A 20,112-nucleotide genomic window follows, 5' to 3' on the forward strand; every position below is an offset into this window, starting at 1 on the left:
ACTATATGTCTGCCACATATATGCATATATAATTTAGAAAAGATTTTCTAAAATTACATTGATCTGTTTTTCTAAAGTTATATATAATTTATTATGCAATATTTTTTTAAAAACCCACACCAAAGGAGGGATGGGTTATTTTTCTTTTTTTTTTTCCTTTTTGTCTTTTTTACTGACCGGTAACGGGATCGCAACCTTCGGTGTCGCGCCCGTACCGGGGACCGGCAACGGGATCGCAACCCTCGGTGTTGCGCCTGTAATGCGCTCAGCCAGTGAATGGGAACCGGTCTCTACATGGGATCCAAACCCTCGGCGGGAGCACTGCCACACTCCCAAGCGGCGCACTCTCCAGTGTGCCACCGGGCCGGCCCGAGGGATGGGTTTTTTAAAAAAGATTGGTAAACCCTATTTAAATCAGTGTGTCTGATACCAGGATTATTTGGCCAGTATCAACAACAATCTCACTTCAAATTTCAGCTCTAACATTTCTACATGGTGAGCTATTTGATTCACTTAACACCTGTTGAAAACTTCCTAAGTGCCAGATCCTGTGAGGTACTGCGAAGGTTACAGGATGAAAAAGGCATGTTCCCTATTCACGAAGAATGTATGGTCTAGCAGAGGATTTTATAGCATGCAATCAACACATACCAGTGTGCATCTAAGAAAAAATATTACCAATATTTAAATTCCTAAGACTGAAGTTAGCAAGTCCTTTGATTTTTTTCCTTTGTAACATTTTATCTAGTTTCTTTCTTGGGATTTTGGAGTTTAGAAATAAATTTTTGGAAACTACACGTGGGTACACAGTCCTTAGGAGGCTCTGTCAGGGAGTATTATGGTGAATGTTGTTTGGTTAGACTGAAAAAGGAAAAAATATTGTGTGAGTGTGTATTTTTCTGAATTTTATTTTAACATTTACTTCTACATTTTTGTGGAGTACAGTATTGTTTCGATATATGCATATACTCCACAATGCTTCACTTAGGGTAGATAGCATAGTTTTGTACCCTTTAGTCCACAACGTGTGTGTGCTAATTCTGTGTGTGTGTGTGTGTGTCGGGGGTACACATTCACCCTATTAAATCTGGGGTTCTAGATGCATATGTAGAGCCTTCATAAATATTTATATATATATATGTCTTCCCCGCAGGATCAGCCTCCAACTTCAGCTTATTCCAGTGGATGAAGTCTCTTCTGATCCCCTCCTGCAGGTCTGTGCCAATTCGGGGCCAATACCAGGATGGATGAGTGTCCCAGAGTTCTGGGAGGTGCTAAGGGTGTCCCATTCCAGCTGGGCTCGGGCCTGAATTGTGGCGTGGGAGCCCGACCCTGGGGAACTTCCAGGAGACTGAGAATGTGCTCCTCGCTGCCCGCCACCACACCCGACCCCCAGCTTCAGCTCAGTGGGCTCGGGCCTGAATTGTGGCGTGGGAGCCCGACCCTGGGGAACTTCAGGAGACTGAGAATGTGCTCCTCGCTGCCCGCCACCACACCCGACCCCCAGCTTCAGCTCACCGCAAGCTTCATCTGGCTCATGTCCTCTTCCCATCTTATCCTCAGTTGTCACGAACAGAGGCTTTGTTTAAAATCTGATTGCTGGGGTGAGAGGTCAAGAGAGCTCCTCTCAGTGGGTTCACAGTCTAAGACACATCAACACGTAATCATAGGCAGGATTAAGCTCTAAGGGAAATGTAAAGCCAAGGACTCACATTCTTCCGTCTCAAGTCAGAGGCAATTGACATGACTGTTGGTGACAGTGCAGAGCCAAGTACAGAAATAAAGCCGAGATCCTGGAGGATTTCTGTGAGACCTCCAGGTTCGAATACATGGGGAGAGGAAATCAACTTTCACGGGAGACAGGAGAAGGCAGAATGTTTCATGCGTGCCCCGCTCTGTTTCCTTCTCCTCCACTTCTGCAAAGCCAATGCTTCCTCACCTTTTAAGGCCTCAGGATTCTGGGGAATTACTCGCACCCTCCCGGCCCCTTCCAGTATCAGTGAGGAGCCAAAGCTGCAGGCTGGGAAAGTCCAGGCAGAATCCAACCAAGCGTTTATTTGGTTTCATTTTGTTGGTGTGTGTTTGAAACTGTAGATGTCTGGGTCACACTTGTCAATATTTCCACCTCCCATGTCCAGACATTGCTAATGGATTGGGGGACCCTTTTCCATTGATCCCCAATATAAGTTCAGAATTGTTTTTTCTCATTTTTTAAAAATTGTGGCAAAATATACATAACATAAAATTTACCATCTTAACCATTTTAAGTGCACAGTTCAGTGGTGTTAGGCCCTGTCACATGGTTGTGCAGCCACCACCACCATCCCTCTCCAGAACACTTTCATCTCCCCCAGCTGAAACTGCACCCATTAATCAGTAACTCCCCATTCCCCAGGATCCTTTCTCAGACAACTCTTCACAAGCACTACCAGTCCATTCAGGTTGGCACAAGAAATGAAACCTTGGCCCCAGACCTAGGGAGGATGAAGAAAAAGAGCAGGGCCTGAAGAAACCAGCAGGGAGGGGTCAGAGATCTGCGGGCCTGGGAGGGAGGGTGCGCCCAGGGAGGACTCCCTGCCAGCTGCCAGCGCGGGCTGGGCCACATATCCTGTGTGGAGCTACAGGAAGGGTGGGGTGACCGCTCTGCCTCTCATTCAGTCTGAAGCACAGGGTTGGGTGATGCAGCTCACAACACACCTGCACTGATCTCTTTCCCTACAACCTCGTCCTGAGGGAGAGTAGAGTTTAAGTGGAGATAGATTCTGTGTTGAAGCTGCCTAAGGTTCTGGAGCTGCAGGTGGTGTGGGTGATAACATTTGGCCTTGTCTGATTTACAGGAATATTTTTAGTCATTTTCAGTTTTAAAGCCTAAAATGGCCATGGGAGGTTATCACTCCTTATGTTGCGCTCTGAATTCCTGGGATTTCACCTCGAGGTCACTGCAGTGCTGTATAGAAAGAAGAATGTGTTAGGAGGAGATTATTCTTAGAAAAGGGCAGTGCTCTGGTTGGAATGGAACTCGGTCCATGCCATCACAGCACAGGCGGCAGGCTCTGTGGGCTAGTGACGTGATGTGAAGGCCTCAGCCAGGTCAGCGTCACCCCCCCTGGCCTCACCATGGCTACTGGGCAATATTTTCTAATGGTTATTCAGAAGGATGAAACAGGCTCTGTGGGCTAGTGACGTGATGTGAAGGCCTCAGCCAGGTCAGCGTCACCCCCCCCTGGCCTCACCATGGCTACTGGGCAATATTTTCTAATGGTTATTCAGAAGGATGAAAGGACCAAGAAAAGCTGGTTCATCTAAAAATAGAAATTGGTAGCCATGTTTTCTATTTAGTTGTTTTGAGTTTTCCACCCAACTACAGCCCCCAAAGCTCTTCAAAACCAAAGAAGAATGTAGAGAGTGTTTGGGCAGAAGAATTTGTTACCTCCACTGTTACATCTTCAATTCTCAGTAACTATGTAAGGTTAAGCTTGACCTTGAGGAGGCTTTCTTTCCTGAAGCCCTAGCATTGGTCCAGGGGAGGTTCTTAAGCCACTCTAGACTAAAAAGTCAAGTATATTATTTCCCTGAACTCAGAAGAATGTAATGGTTTCACCTAAAAAGAAAAATGCATTGGCATGAACATTTACATGTTGAGTGGTATGGCTTTTTTGTTACTTCCTAGCCTTCCTTTTTGAAAACTTAATCTTGTATAGAAGTTAATTCAGTTCTCAGAAACCCTGAACCTATATAATTTGGATATGTTCTCAACGAGCAGCTGGCTGCAATGCCTTAGCCACATGATCCAAACGTCTGTAGCAGGACATTCTGCCAGAGAGTAAATTGAAGCTTTCTGCTTAAGTTTCACAGATTTATAAGATTAGATATCTACCTTTTTACAACTCTCAGATATATTCCTTATCTAAACAATTGAACCTTACTGCTAGTAAAGTATATGATTGTTTTAAAGTGAAATTTTAAAGAGGAAATCCATGCCTAACTTATGACTTAAGGACTTAATAGAGATTAGAAATTGAAAGAAACCTGGGAAGATGAGAAAATACAGGTATAAGGAGGAAAAGAGGTTTCCTGAGGCCACTAAGCTGGTTAGGGAGAGAGCTGCGACTGTATCTGTCTTCTGTAGCTGCCCTGACTGCTGTCCAAGCTTTCCTTCCTCCCTGCTGCTTCTAGCACTTTCCCTCTGCATATCTAACATTTCCTTACCAGTTTATTCCATCTCAAACTGTATGCAGAGACTCCAGTGACAGTGGACTTGCTGTCTGTCTTCAAGCCACCTCGGTATCAAAAGCCTTTGTAAGTTTATATCTTAGCTGCTTGCTATGTAAACCTTAGCTCTGGAAATCATTTCTCATTCAATTTTCCTTCCAATGAATCAAAGAGAAGGTTTCTCTTTCCATTCTTCACAATTTTCCAGCCTCTCCCTTCCATTATTTCATTTGACAAAAAAGCAAAGAAAACTCCCAACATGACACCATTAGGAAGGCAAAACTCTTTGTGGGTTATCTCCTGTCACGTGGGTACCATTTTATACTTTTCTACTTAAGTCGGGTAAATATCACTCTCTCTCCTTATTTGATAGCTAGTATTTCTCATTCTTTGAGTTCATAAACTCTTGTATGTGTTGCTTTCAATGATTATGTTTTCAACACATGTTAAATAATGAGTACAACTGACATTTTTGCAAAGAAGCTCTCTATCCTGAGTAGACTCTGCTGTTCATCTCCACTTCTTTCTCTCACCGTTCTCTGTGTCTCTCTCACTGAAGGAGCATGCGGTCCCACCGGGAGCAGATCGTTCTGGCACCATCCCTGGCTAGGGTTGACATGGCGATGACTCAGCTCACCCAGGAGAACACAGACTTTGCCACTCGGGATCGCTACCACCACTCCTCCCGCGTGAGTCGGGAGCAGCTGATGCCTCAGTACTAGAAGCAGCACGGGGTCCTCCTTTTTTGGAGCTGTCCTGTGCACATTGGACCCAAATCTGAAACCTTTGTGGAGCTGCTTCTCTTTAGTAAGAAACTCAGGCGCCCATCCTTCCCTGCTGCTTTGGACAGTGGAAATCTGCATTCTGGTCTGGAATACCGTGTCTGACCCAGGGTGACATTAGGAATGGCCTGGCCTCTGCAACACAGCATCCTGTCTGAAGAGCTCCACATGGGACACCATCAAATGTGGAGAACCAAAACCAGATGACTTGTTCTGAGGGCCACAATAAATGCTTATTTTAATTTTATCATTATTTATATTTTGAATAAATAATACACTCATATGGTTCCAAGCCCCAAGGTATAATCATATAGAGTGAAAATTCTCCCTCCCATACTTTTTCTCCATCTCTTCAGCTCCTGTCCCCCGGCCCAGAGGTAACCACTGTTCTCATGCATACTTTCAGCAGAATGTGAGTTTTCATCACGTTCTTTTTATACACAAAAGGTAACGTATTATACACATTTTCTGCACTTTGTTTTTTTCCTTAACAATCTATTTTGGAAACATTTCCATATCAGTCCATATAGAGTTTCCTCATTATGTTTCATTGTTTGAATGTGCTGTAATTTATTTCACCAGTTGAATAATAATGGACATTTGGATTCTTTCCAATCTTTTGCTATTACAATCAGTTCTGCAGTGAATAATCTTGTGCACATGTACAAGTGTAAAGTATATCTGTAGGATAAATTCCCAAAAGTGGAATTGCAGAATCAAAGGGTACAAGCATTTGTAAGCTATTATTGTTTAGTGAAGATCTTTTTAATTAAAAAGTTAACATCATGAATTGCCTAATGGCGACTCACGTTGTCAAAAGTATCTGTGGTCCCTGACTCTCTGAACACCTATGCAGCTGTTTTGTGGCATGAGTGGCATGAGGGAACAGGACTCTTTTGGTTCCTCTGTGAGCTCACCTGGCATTCAGCATAAGTGTCAGCACTGGGGGCAATGGTTTCCTCCAGATAAGCTCAGCACCTGGGCCAGGGTCAGTGGTTTTACCACTGAGCCATGGAGGGAAGTACTGTTGGGTCACATCTGACTTGTTCTATAGTAGATGTTCTCATGAGACTGTGCGCTAAGAATCACCTGAAATGCTTGTTAAGAGTGCAGATTTCTCCACCTCACATATAGATTTTTTTACTTGATAAGTTTGGGTGGAGTTCTGGCCTTTCACAAGTGCCTGAGGTGAGTCAATGCAGGCAGTCCTTGGACCATGTTGAGAAAAACTGGCCTGTTGGAAGGAAGGGACTCAGAGGGGGTGAGGGCTGGGAAGGTCATGGTGAGGGGCCAGCTAGATTGTAATATTCTCTCCTGGAAGATAAAATCTCATTATGATTACTGTTCACAAATTCTAGCTTTGGTTAAATACCAGATTTCTGAGCATCATTAGAAGAAAGAAAGCAACCTTTGAGTTAGCAATAGGCACATGGGGAATAGAAACACCATAAAAGGAAGACTTCATGAAGGGATGAGTTGGATGATCTCTAAGGGCCCTTTTTAAGAAGAAGCTTAAAAAGTAGTTTCCTGTGGCTACTACAGCAAATTACACAAACCGGGTGGCTTAGAAACAACAAGTTTATTCTCTTGCAGTTCTGGAGACCAGAAGTCTGAAATCAGTATCACTGGGCTAAATCGACATGTCAGCAGGGCCAACCTCCCTTGAGAGGCTCTGGAGGAATTCATTCCTTGCCTGGGTGGCTTAGAAACAACAAGTTTATTCTCTTGCAGTTCTGGAGACCAGAAGTCTGAAATCAGTATCACTGGGCTAAAATCGACATGTCAGCAGGGCCAACCTCCCTTGAGAGGCTCTGGAGGAATTCATTCCTTGCCTTTTACAGCTTCTGGTGGCTGCCAGCATTCCTTGACTTGTGATCACATCACTCCAGTAGTAAGTACAAGTTGTCAGAAAGATGAAAGATACACGTCACTGGGTCATTCACACAGCATTTACTTATCTGAAGGGTGCCCAGAAAATGTCAGTATAGACAGTATATATGGCAGTGAGACTAGCAACACTTTCTAAGGGGCAGATTCCTAGCCTAAAAGTTTTACCAAGGAGTGCACACTTCTAGGTGATAATGTCTGAATGAATGAAAGTGTATTGGACCTTCTGGGACCATGGATATCCACCTTCAGGCCAAGTTTTTTATCGATTGATCCGTCCAATGATTCATCCACTCATCTACCCACTCACCCAGTGATCCACGCATATATCTACCCATCTACTCACCCATTGATCTGCCCATCTGCCCATCCACCCATCCATAAGTCCATCCATCCACCCATCCATCCATGGCTGGAGCAACTGTACACACAACTTTGTAGACAGGTGCCTGAAACCACCCCACCTCACCAATCTCAGAGCTTTATGATGCAGAAATATAATCACAGGCCATTCAGGTATAAAGGAACTCCTCAGCCACTGCCCTCAGACTTTCAGGGTGAACATCACCCAATCCCAGAGCATTCTTAAGCTCAGGGCTGGGACCAGAACAGAGGTCATTTTCTCAGGTGTCCCTGAGAGTCATGCTAACAAGTCCTCCAATCTATACAACAGGGTGCATCCTGCACAAACAATTATAAACCAGTGTGGGAGTTTGAGGTTCAGGATCCCATCATTCTTCCTTCTTTCTAGGTTTCTGACTGAGGGAGTATGTTTAAGGATGGAAAGTGTGCCATTTTATGTATTAATACCAAGACAAGGGTGCAAATCTTTTGTTAAGACCTGTAGTGGAAAATGCAACTTAGGTCAGAAGCATGAGACAAGTCCTCAAGCGTCTAATTTTCTTCCTTCTGAGATTTCATAGGCCCTAAAGACCCTTGGATGAGGAGCTGGAACCAAGACAGAGAATAACCAGCTGGCCTGGTTACCCAGTAATAGATGGGCAGAGATCGTGTGGTGTCACACCTTACCTTTCAGCTCGGGGCCCTGCCTACCAATGCAGCGTGGCCCAAGTTCCAGCCAATTAGATTGGACTCTCTCCTCCATGGAGAGGAGCGAATACAGGATGACAGGGTGGGGAGGAGGCAGATGTGTTCCCTCTGTCTCTGTCAAAGGGAATTTGGGTGGTAGCTCCGTCCTTTGCATGGGCAGAGGAGGAGAGTTGAGAACTGAAGAAGGGGCCCCAGGAGCAGTGAGGGCAGTGACGGAGGCAGACGCAGGGTCTGTGGCTGGGCAGGGGAGCCCCTAACCCACTCTGATGGTGGTCGGGGAGGGTTACCTGAAGGAGGAGATAAATGACTTGTACCCATGCACTCAGTCGGGCAGAGAGGAGGGCCAGGGCATTCCAAACCAAGGGGACCGTGTGCTCAGATGCAAGGAGAGGAGAAATGGTGAGTGGGTGCTGGGGGTGATTCAGGATTTCAGGAGCACACAGGATGAGGCAGCAGGAGGCAAGAGAAGTAGGGAAAGGTGTGCAAGGTTGGGTCCTGAAGGGGCGTGTCCACCACCCTGTGTGCTGGGAGAATGGGGAGAGAACCCTGAAGAATGAGAGTAAAAATCCATCCTCACCACTTTCTAGGGCTTTATTTAAAAGGTAAATTCACATGGTATAGGCTCAGGAGGAATCCAGCTTCAGATCTGCTCTCCGCCTTATGGGTGCTTCTGCTCTCCTGGCCACGCTGGAGTGTGCAGAGGGAGGGCCAGTGGAGATTAGACAAGTGGGAGCAGAGGCTGAGGAACCAGCCAGACCTCTGGAGGGGCCGCGACTGGCATCTGCGGTTCCCAGAGTCCCCACTGTATGCTAAACACTGACTACTGAAGCCCGTGGGAGTGGGTTGGGGGGTGCCGTGCAGGCAGGAACAAAGCCAAGAAAACACGCAGTCCTGAGGCATCACTTTCCTATGCCACTGTGACACATCACACACATTCAGTGGCTTAAACAGCATAATGTGTTTTATTATAGTTCTAGAGGCCAGAAGTCTGAAATGGGTCTCACTGGACTAAAATCAAGGTGTTTGCAGGGCTGCTTCTGGAGGCTGTAGGGGAGAATCGGTCTCCTTCTTCCAGCTTCTAGAGGCTATGTGAGTAACATTCTTTGGCCATGGCCCCTCCCATCTTCAAAGCCAGCAGTCAGTCGTCAACGTTTACCCCACCCTCTGCTCCTGCCCTCACATCTCCTTCTTTGACTTTCCTGCCTCCCTCTTCTGCTTTTAAGGACCCTTGTGAATAGATCAAGCCCACCAGGATAATTCAGCATAATTTTCCACCTCAAGATCCTTAACCTAATCACATCTGCACAGTCCCTTTTGCCATGTAAGTGACGTGCTCACGGTCCTGGCTGTCTTTGTAGGGGCCCCATTCTGCCTACCACACCTGAGTTGTGGGCTGAGGAACTGGGGGAGGCATGGAGCTGCACACAGGAAGTGGCTGGAGCCTGACTACAGAGCATCCAGCACGCAGCCAAGTAACATGCTGCAAGATGAAGTCACCAGTGTTGAGGAGACACTGGGTGAAGAAGAAATCCAGGAGACTTCTTGGGGGAAGTGGGTTTGGAACCAGTTTGGTTAGGGAATATGGCAGGCTTCTGAACCAAGAGAAAGAAGTGTGCAAAGACAAAAGAGGCAGGAGGACCCAAGCAAAAGAAAGCATTACAGGGGCCACTCAGCTCCTGGCTGAGGCTCCCCAAAATTGTTACCTAACTCACAGGTCCTGCTGCCTGCCCCCAGACAAAAAATAAACACAAAAGTCAAACATTGGCAAAAATGGAAGTCAGTCATTCAGGAATACCAGTGACCTGAGGAGAGATGTTAGGCTAACCCATCTGTCCCATAAACCTAAAGGAGAATGGTCAGACTAAAGCCATCTCAAAGACTCAGGCTTACTGAGGGGTTTTTAAAGAGGGGGCTGAAGAAATAGAACATGGGAAATAGAAAGCAGAAAGGGGAGCATGTGCACAGTGAGGGCTTCATTCAGGGTCTCAGGTGCAGGGTCTCGCCAAGGCTCCATCTGGTTTCTGCTCCCATCCTCATCTCAGGGTCTGGGTAGTACGTGTGAGTCTGCAGCTTCAGGCTGGCTGGAAAACAGCTTCACATTCATGTAAATAATATTATCTTGCCCCATAACTAAGGTTCAAAATGTCAAATAACCATGGGAAAAGAGGGAATTCAGAGAAATGCATGCCAAGAAAAAACTGTCTTTTTAAAATTTGCCTACAGCCTATGCAGTTTCAAGTCCCAACATGGCTTCAGTCCTGCTCACTCCAACAAAAGCAGGCTTACCTTCAGCCTAACAGCTTTTCTTCCTACCTTTTACTTTTAAGGGGTGTTTCAGTCCGTTTTGTGTTGCTATAACAGAGATACCTGAGACTGGGTAACTTATAAGGAAAAGAGGTTTATTTGGCTTACGATTCTGGGACAGCTGCATCTAGTGTGGGCCTCAGGCTGCTTCTACTCATGGCGGAAAGTGGCAGGCAGCCGGCGGGTACAAGCAGATCACATGGCAAGAGGAAGCGAGAGAGAGAGAGAGAGAGAGAGAGAGAGAGAGAGAGAGAGAAGGTGCCAGCTCTCGCGGAAACTAATCCAGCGAGAACTCACTCATTAATCCCCCCTCCCCCAGGGAGAGCATTAATCCATTCATGAGGGATCTACCCCCATGACTCAATCAGTTTCCAACACTGCCACATTGGAGAACAAATTTCCACATGAGTTTTGGAGGGGACAACACATCCAAACTCCATCAAGGGGGCTCACTTGAGAGGGAGTTTGGTGCAGCTGCACATTCATGGCATTTGAGGAAGAAAAATCTGTTTGAACCCTGGCTCTACCACCTACGAGCTCTGTGACCTTGGGCAGGCTTCTTAATCTCCTGAGCCTTGGTTTCCTTCTCTGTAAAATGGGAATTAGATTTGCTACATGCCTCCACATAGAGCTGGGAGTACTAAATAAAATGAGACTCACATTTTTTCAAGGAGATAAAAGGGGGTGTGGGTAGAGAGTGCAGGGGAGTATCTTAAGAATATTCTCTTACCACTGTGCTGATTCTGTGAAGCTTACCGTGGGCAACACAGAAAGGAAAAAAAAACCCAAAACCACGAGAACCGCTGTGCTTCTTGGTGCTTGCTAGCCTGCAATTTCAGAGCAGAGTGGAGGCCTTAGTAGGCCACGCTGTATCTTGCCAGCCACAGATGTAGTGGGACACCTTCGCGAGCCAATAGCCGGGACCTGCACACCCAAGTCAGTGTTTGCCATTTCAGCTCTGCCCTTCCCCCTGTCCCCAGCCCACCCCCTGGGCCTATCAAATTCATTTGGCCACTGTCCTATACTTCCCTTACCTGAGCCTTGGAAACTTTACTTGAACACCAAAAATCTACCCCACTCTCTAGTTCTTTCGAAACAAAGCTCACTCTAGACCAAACAACTCACTCCTTTCTGTGTCTTATGGCCTTGAGGACCACATAGACGCCAAGAGGCGAGATCAGCTGCGGTGGTTGCAGGGGCTGGGGGTTTTTCACACTATTGGACTTCTCTGAGGCAGGGGAATTGCAGAAATCTGTACTCACTAAACACTGCTCAGCATCCCTGAATCTTGGAGATGTACCTGGGCTCCTTTGTGGAGGCTCATAAGCAGAAATAGATGCCAGTTTATTAGCTTGAGGCAGGAAGTGGAGGCTGAGCCCCTGACTCTTGACAAGGTGATCTTCTTGGGGAGAAGGTCACATTCAAGTGAAAGGCAAAGCAGATGGCAAGAAAGACCCACCAGCATCAGGGGTCCCCAGTTGGCTGTGCTCCTGGGAATGCAGCCCATCTCGCAGCATCAAGGCTGGCACCCTCTCCCTGTTCCCCAGCTCCAATGGGCTGGGGGTGAGAGGAGGATGGATACTCACCACCATTCATTGAGGTGAAGGAGGCAACAGCCACCTTCTAAAAAGAGGCAGAGTTGTTATCTAAATGGGAATCTCTAAAATAACAATGTGCCTCGGTTTTTTTATGTTTTGTTTTATTAAAAAAATACACCACTGTGTGTCTGTACTTTTCTGTTTCTGTTAGAGAAGGCACTATATTAGAAAAGCTGGACTCACCAAATGTGAAGGCTGGCTTAAAATATGGGCCATGTGGTATACATCAGACTCCCTTTGGGAAGCCCTGAGGGCAGGTGGCATTTCAAAGGATTAGCAGCCATCCCCCAACAGCCAGCAGGAGAGCTCAAAGAGTGCTGACCTGTGAGATGTGGCATATACCATATGTATCAAGAGGCTGATGATGGAAAAAGTAACACTAGTTTTAGAAATGAACCCCAGCCTGAAAGTCACAAGGGCAAATGCTTCAAATGGCAGTGTCGATTTGCACTGCTGCTCACATGGGTAATTCTGTGACTCTGTGTTTGTATGAGTCAGGATGGGCTAGCAGTTATAACAAACAGCCCCCAAATCTCAGTGACTTGACACTGTAAATTTATTTCCAGCTCATGTTACAGTCTAATACAAGTTGGAAGCGGGTGGGGAGCTCTGCTTTACACTATCATTCAGTTAAATGACATTACAGTGTCATTCAGGACCGAGGCTTTTTTAGTTTAGTAGCTTGAGCATCTTCTACGCCCTCAGGGTCTTACCCTGAATTCTCAGCATCCAGCTGGCAGGTAAGAGAAGAGAGAGACACATGGAAGATCCCAAGGAGGTATTAGGGGCCAGGGCTGAAAGGGCTCGTATCACTTCCTCTCGCATTCAGTTGGCCAGAAGTAGAGACGTAGTCTATGTAATTAAAAGACAGGGAAATACAGGCCAGCTGTGTGCTCAGGAAGAAGAGGAACCAGATTTGGTGGGCATCTGGCCAGTGCCTGCCACTGTGCTGCAGGATAAGAATAGCTGGATTAAGTTCTTTATTGATGGCAAGTGAGTGCATCTCCTGATCTACCCTGAGTGGGTTCATGCCTCCAGAGCTGTTTCCTGTAATAAATCACACACTTGATCCAACAATTCTGCCATTCTTCAAATCAGGCTTGGAATTTGACTTTCAGTACTCTCTTCAGAGCTTTTGAATATTCTAATGAATGGTAAGTTTTTATCCTTTAAGAGTTCATTTGATTTCTGGAAGCACCAGAAATCATTTGGAACCAAGTCCAATCAAACTAAATCATCTTCTTTGGACCAAAAATGAAGTGTGACCATAAAATAAACTAACTCTTGAGGCAAATTCCAAAGATGAGATCCCATTTGTAGTGTCATTGAAATAATTCTGTAAGGCCTCCCAAGGTGCTGATCTTGAAGAAATAGAATTTATTTAGATATATGCATGCATGTGTACGTGTGTGTGTGTGTGTGTGTAGCAAGTTGCTTCGTAGTTGTGGTTCATATGCTGTCATTTATTCATGATCTGTGTTGGTCTTTTTTGCCCAACCAATTGAAAAACCTGCAGTAGTAGAGGTGTACCTTCTGTAAGAAATCATCTCAATTTATGGATTTAAGTATTCCATGTACCCTGTCAACCCATCCAACACCTCATGGATTGGTTCAGTCGCTCGCTCAGTAAGTATTTATTGAATGTCTAAGTATGCAAAGCTATTTTGCCTGATTCAGAAACTGTGATGCTAGATGACAGCAATTGCCTCCCCAGTAGCCTGAAGCTCGGTTTGTAGGTGCTGGAAGCACTGTTCTAGGATGAAGCAGGAATTGGGCACAGACCTCTTGGTTGAAGAGAGGAAACTGAGCTTGGGTTAGGCTGCACTTGGATGGTTCAATCAAAGTGTGCTGAGAAGAGTAGTTACCCATAAGATTTTCTTATTGGCTGAAGAACACTGGCTCACCTCCTCTCGAGAGCAATGTTTTACTTTTCTGGATAAACCCAGTGCCTTGGAAAATCCTCATGTCTATTTTAGAATTACCCCAAAACACCCAACTTCAGATTATCTTTTTCTCATGAGCAATGAGGAGGACGCGTAAGAGATAGAGGCAGGCCCTTCTCTATGGCTGCAGTTCCAGGAAGAAATTTGAGGCTCTCACTGTTCCCTCACACACTGAATTCAGGGGTGAGGAAGTTAAGCCTTATTTCTGAAAGTGTGGTCCTCAGCTCACTGACCTAAAAGATCACCTGGGATTCTTGCTAAAATGCAGATTCCTGGGTCCTTCCCAGACCTACTGAATCTCACTGTTCCCTCACACACTGAATTCAGGGGTGAGGAAGTTAAGCCTTATTTCTGAAAGTGTGGTCCTCAGCTCACTGACATAAAAGATCACCTGGGATTCTTGCTAAAATGCAGATTCCTGGGTCCTTCCCAGACCTACTGAATCAGATTTTCTTGGATGGGGCTTAGGAACACACATTTTCAAGCTCCTCCCACAACATGTTAATTTATTTATGTATTGTTCATGGCTGCTTTCACGCTACAATGGCATAGTTCCATAGTTGCTGTGGCAGAAAGAGACCATAAACCCCACAAAGCCTAAAATATTCATTTTCTGGCACTTTATAGAAAAAGTTTCCTGAGCCCTGCTTTAGAGGATTTTGATCTGTGCTCTTTAGAAAGGATCCAGGGCCTTGGGAATTAATTTTCCCAGATATCTCCATCTCCATTAAGAAATGCCTGTCCTCTCTAAAGGCAAATCTCCCCCTTTGTTCGATGCCTGCTTTTGCGCATTGTGGATACAGCACCCTGGTATCCCCTTCTTCCTTCCGTCTCCACCCACACACAGGCCAATGCTGGCAAATGCACACCTGTGCCCGATGCCAATTGCCATCCTGGTGGTTTTCAGTCCCCTGCTGGGTGCCTGGTATATATGGTTCATACCTGGATATTCCACTCTCTCTCATGTTTTTCTTTCTCACCTTCTACAATTCAACTTCTGCTCTCCAGCTAGCCCTTTGGATACATCTCCTCTTGGATCATCTGAGAGTTAAATGAAATTTAAGCAATCTACCCAGCACCCTCATCTTTGCCAACACCATGTTATCCTGCTATCCTACTCTCTCAAATTAGTTACCATGGGACCATCTCTGCCTCTCTCTCTCTTTTTCCCCGTTCTGTTACCAAATTCCATTGCCTTTTTTGGAAATACCTCTTGGGTTGCTCCCTTCCTCATTCCCACTGTCAATTCCTTGATCGGGGCCTTCATTATCTCACATCTGAAATACTGCAATGGCTCCTAACTGGTCTCCTTACCTCCCTCTTTCTTTTCTAATCTGCCCTCTACCTCATTTTTCAACTACTGAGAGCTCAGTAGAACCCAGGCCCTTGCCATTGGCCTTCACCGTTCTCTCCAGCCTCCTCTCCCGACGCTCCCCATATTATGCTGCTCATGCTGGGTCCCTGCAGGACTCAGCGCCTGTGTAGTACTGTTGCTTCCACCTGGAATGCTCTCCTTTGTTTGCCTGGGAGACTCCTAAACATTCTTTAGGAAGGAGTTCTGCTGTCACCTCTCTAAGAAAGCTTTCCCCAGCAAATCTCAATGTTCTTAGAGCACTTGGTTCATACTTACGTAAAATAACTTACATTATATGTATTTATGGATCTGTCTTTTCTCTTAATCTGTTGCCTAGTCAAGGACAGGGTCTGTATATATCTTCCTCATCTTTGTGTAGCCAGAGCCTAGCACAGTGCTTGCTGGTACACAGTACGTGCTCAGTAATGTCTGCTGAGCAATGTCATCCCTCTCCTGCTGAGTGAGAGCTTACATGCAGTCTCCATTTCCTACGGAATTAAGTTTAAGGCAGTGGTTTTCCACTGTGGCTGCACGTTAGAACCACCTGGGGAGTTTTTAAACAATCCTGATGCCCAGGCCCACAGCTGGAGATTCTGATTTAGTAGGTAGGTTCCAGGTGCTAGTATCTTGTAAAAGCTCCCCCAGCAATTCTGGTCGCGCATCGCTGGTCCAATGCCCAGTTTTCCAGGCTCTCCTTCATTTCCCCACCTCCTCAGGAGGCTGCCAGGAGCCCTTCCTCATCACCCCTCCTGCACGGGCTGTTCATCCTCAGCCCTCTTGCATGCAGATCCTTCCCAACTGCTCTCTGTTGTTCAGACCACACTTGTCTCCTCACCCAGACAGGAACAGGGACTCTGTGGCTTTCCACCCCAGAGCATCAAGCACAGCTGCCAGTGTCCTGGAGCTCTGAACAAAACAGTGCAGATGTAGCAAGTACTTCATGGAGGGCTGTAATTCTGTCCCTTCTGTTACAGCCCTGGTGCTGTCAGGCCAGCTCTGCTGCTTCTGTCTGCAGGGGTTCTTCATGGATCTCTGGGCAGAGAAAACCACCTAATGGGATGCAGATCTGGAGACTGAAGTGGGAAGGACAAAGCAACCTATGGGCTGGTTGCTCGAGGTTTTCCCTTACAGAAACCATCCTGGCTAGGACTGAGGAAACAACACCCCAGAGTGTAAGCCTCAGAGCACAGGTTCGTTTGGTTGGATGGGAGGAGGAACTTGGGTGGAAGTGTGTAGTGGATGCCACCCTGTCTTCACCACTGTGGGGACAGTAACAGCTTCCTTCAATCAACAAATGACCCCATGCTGGTGGAGAGTGAAAAGTCTTAGATTTGCTCTGATGATCAACACACATGGAGCTTATTTCCTGTCCCACACTCTGGCCTGACCCTCTCCTTACCAGGGGGGACAGTGTAAGGTAGTGGACAAGTCCAGTCCTGGCCTTCTGTGTGTGCGTCCTCTATGGGTACATCCCTCCCCTCCAGGGGGCTGGACCTGCCCCTGAGGTCCCTTCAGCTCAAACAGTCAGTGGGTTTTTCTGTTGCTCACCTAGACCAGGAGCCCCCAAATGCTATGAGGCAAAGACCACTCAAAAGCGGCAAGAGATGGTACAGGCCACATGGTCCCACTTGCTCATGTGAAACATAGACCTTTGGAGACAGGACATTTTGAGATATTTTTCTTTTGTTGTCCACAGTGGGTCAGAGACTGGAGAATCTTTTGTTTAATGAAAGCCATAGGTTCAAAATTTTAAAACAGAGAAATCAAGGGCCCTACAATGTTGCTATTAATTTTTTTTCTATAATAAGAGAAATAATAACCATACCTTATTTTTTGCACAACTTTGATTTCCAATTTTTTCTCATAGCCATCATCTTATTTGATTGTCATGGTTACCCAGTAAGGAATACTTATACCCATGCCAGGTATTAATGCTGTTATTTTGCAGATGAGAAAACAGAGACTCCCAGAGGTTAATGTATTCGCTCAAAGTTGTAGAAACAGAGAATAGAGAAGCCAGAACAAGGATTCATGAGTTCTGTCTCCCACTCCAGAGCCCTTTTATGAAAACATCTCCCTTGGCCACCTCCATCTTTCCAAATGGAAATGGTTTTCTTTTCTTTCTTTTTTTTTCCAGATTATGATAGTAATACGTGCCATCAAAAGACACGCACATGAATGTTAATAGCAGCACTATTGGTAATAGCTGCAAATGGAGACCACCCCAGTGTCCCTTAACAACGCAAAGGAAAGTAAATTGTGAATAGCCTCACAAAGGCTAATCTAGCAAGGAGAAGGCAGAGTCTACAACCGCACACACAGTGTGGCTGGAGGCACTATCAGAACGTTGAGCAGAAGCAGACACAAGAGTGTCACAGCATTCCACTTACACAAAACACAAAACCAGGCATTTTGTATTTTATCAAAAACCCCCACTAATCTAGGCTGAAGAAAGTCCGGGTAGGGGTGACCGGTGTGGGGGAGAACACCTGGAAGGGAGCGTGAGCACCTGTCTGTGTAAGATGCGGCTGCGCAGGTGAGTGAAGCTCAGCCATGGTGTGGCTCCCCGTGTGTGCACTGTCCCAACGGGCGTCACGTTGCAATGAAAAGCTTTAAATAGGGGGCTGGCCCGGTGGCGCACTGCTACAGTGCACCGCTTGGGAGCGCAGCGGCGCTCCCGCCGAGGGTTCGGATCCCACATACAGACCGGTTCCTGCTCACTGGCTGAGCGAGGTGTGGGAGCAACACCGAGGGTTGCGATCCCGTTGCCGGTCCCGGTCCGGTACGGGCGCGACACTGAGGGTTGCGATCTGTTGCCGGACACGAAAAAAGACAAAAAGGAAAAAAAAAAAAGAAAAAGAAAAGCTTTAAAGAGTCACACATGCTCTCATAAAAAATTCAGACAACACAGAAAAGTGCAAATATTCTTCAGCCAATTTTAAAAATGAAAACCAGAGAACGTGAAAGTATATTCTACAAACATAAAAAAAACATATTCAGTTCTGAGCAAACAGTCCAGTAAGAAGAAGAAACAGGAAAGGGAAGGAGAAAAAATTGGGGATGAGTTGAATGGAAGAAAGGCATAAATAGTGAGGAAAAGAGAGACTAAAGGAGAGGCAGAGGAGTGGGTGGCTGGGAGGCGCTCAGTGACACCAAGTGAGACCTGGAGAAAGGTGAAGGTGGAGACACCCAGAAACGCCCTCGCCCTCGGAGGAGATGCTTCGAGCAGAATGACACTCAGAGGAGCCCACAGAAGGGGCCCGGCAGGGTGCAGAGGAGGATGAAACCATCCCAGGGGACAAGCCGCAGGGGCTGGTTTGGTGATGAAGGTGCAGACAATTGCACCTGTGGTGACCTGGCCTGTGACGTGAGAGGGAGTTATCGCTGCTTTTGAAAAGTACAGGGAACGTTGCAGTCACATGGTCTCACTACGTTCCCAGTGACTCTGTCAGGGCCTGGCACTTGGGAAGTGTTCAACAAATATTTGTTGACTGAAGGATTGGAGGAAAAGATGACTGAAAACCTAGGTCTCTCTGCCCACAATGGGAACCATACCCCTGGGTTCTCTGCTCCTTCCCTGGGGCCCTGGCCACATTGCCAGTGCTGTGGCATCTCAGGAATTTCCCTGCCTGCTCTGGGGAGGATGTTTCATGCTGGAAGGCTTTGCAAAATAAGACTGCTTTATCAGAATCCTGTTGTGCAGGAGAATGTTCCCGGCTCGTTGACGTTTACAGTGTGTAACCGATTTTATCGGAGGAATGTTGTTTGGAATGGAATGGTCCTCTCTCTCTCTGATGGGCAGACAAGAAGCGGAAGGTCATTTGAGGACCCACCCCAAGCTGTGTAAGTTGGAGCTCAGGGTGGCTGTACATGATGCTTGGGAGCCTGGCCAAGCCGTGAGCAACCCTTCCTCCTTGGAGGAGGCCTCAGCCTTTCCAGAGGGATTGCGGTGTTTACATTCTCCCCTCGGCGCTGCAGGGCAAACACCCTGGAGCCCAGCACTGGTGGGTGGAGAGCAGCAAGGGCTTCCAACATAGGCCTGGGGTCCAGCAAGCAGCCCAACTCAGCCTGGACAAAATGAGACCATTCCTGATGTTCCAGAAAGGGGACAATACAGCTTCTTCCCTGGGGGGTCAAAAATAAGGAGATGCATTTATTCCTTTAGTTCTTTGGTCAAAATCTCAAGGCAACTTGCTTTCTGGAGCTCTAAATAAAACAGTGCAGATGTAGCAAGTGCTTCATGGAGTACTGGAATTCTGTCTCGTCTGTTACAACATCGCTGTCGGGCCAGCTCTGCTGCTTCTGTCTGCAGGGGTTCTTCATGGATCTCTGGGCAGAGAAAACCACTTAATGGTCTCCTAGGTGGAGACTGAGATGGGAAGGGAGTAGGAGTCAGGAGAGGTCAGAAGTCTTTGTTCCTGGTGGGAGGGAAATCTCCCCTGCAGTGTGAGTGGGCTGAGGTGCCCCAGCGCCGGCCAAGGATGCTGGATGCTGGTCAGTAGAGAAGAGCGAGTCTGGAACAGCAGATGCTGCAGGATACTCTCCACTACTCGTCTGTTTTCACCAGCCTTGGTGGGCCCCTGAGAGAGCTGGGCATTCTAGGACATTTCTCTCCCTACAACTATTTCTAAACTTCGTCATTGTAGTGGAGAGAATTGTATCCCCCAAAAGATATGTGCAAGTCCTAACCGCCCCTGGCATCTGTGAATGGGACCTTATTTGAAAATAGGGTCTTCGCAGATGTAATCAAATTAAAATGGATTATAGTGGGCCTGAAATCCAATGATTGGTGTCCATATAGGAAGGCCATGTGAAGACACGGACACACACAGCGGGGAGAAGGCCACGTGAGGACGGAACCAGGACTGCCAGCCACTAGGGAGAGGTGAGGAAGTATTCTCTCCCGGAGCCTCCAGAGGGAGCACAGCCCTGCCCACACCTTGACTGCCGAATTCCAGCTTACAGAACTACGAGAGGCTAAG

At 46.7% G+C, this 20,112-nt stretch overlaps 1 protein-coding gene across 1 annotated transcript in view; it reads left to right on the forward strand.

The window, feature by feature from the left end:
- SLC12A8 (solute carrier family 12, member 8) overlaps positions 1 to 5,784 on the forward strand; it is a 12,124-nt gene extending 6,340 nt beyond the window's left edge. The window contains exons 3-4 of the mRNA XM_008577642.1: positions 1,154 to 1,214; positions 4,772 to 5,784. Coding sequence (XP_008575864.1) covers positions 1,154 to 1,214; positions 4,772 to 4,934 — 224 coding nt within the window. The 3' untranslated portion in view covers positions 4,935 to 5,784. The remainder of the gene's footprint in view (positions 1 to 1,153; positions 1,215 to 4,771) is intronic.
- Positions 5,785 to 20,112: the final 14,328 nt, after the last annotated feature.

This window comes from Galeopterus variegatus, unplaced genomic scaffold (assembly GCF_000696425.1).
Source record: "Galeopterus variegatus unplaced genomic scaffold, G_variegatus-3.0.2 Scaffold1555, whole genome shotgun sequence".
Lineage (NCBI taxonomy): Eukaryota > Metazoa > Chordata > Mammalia > Dermoptera > Cynocephalidae > Galeopterus > Galeopterus variegatus.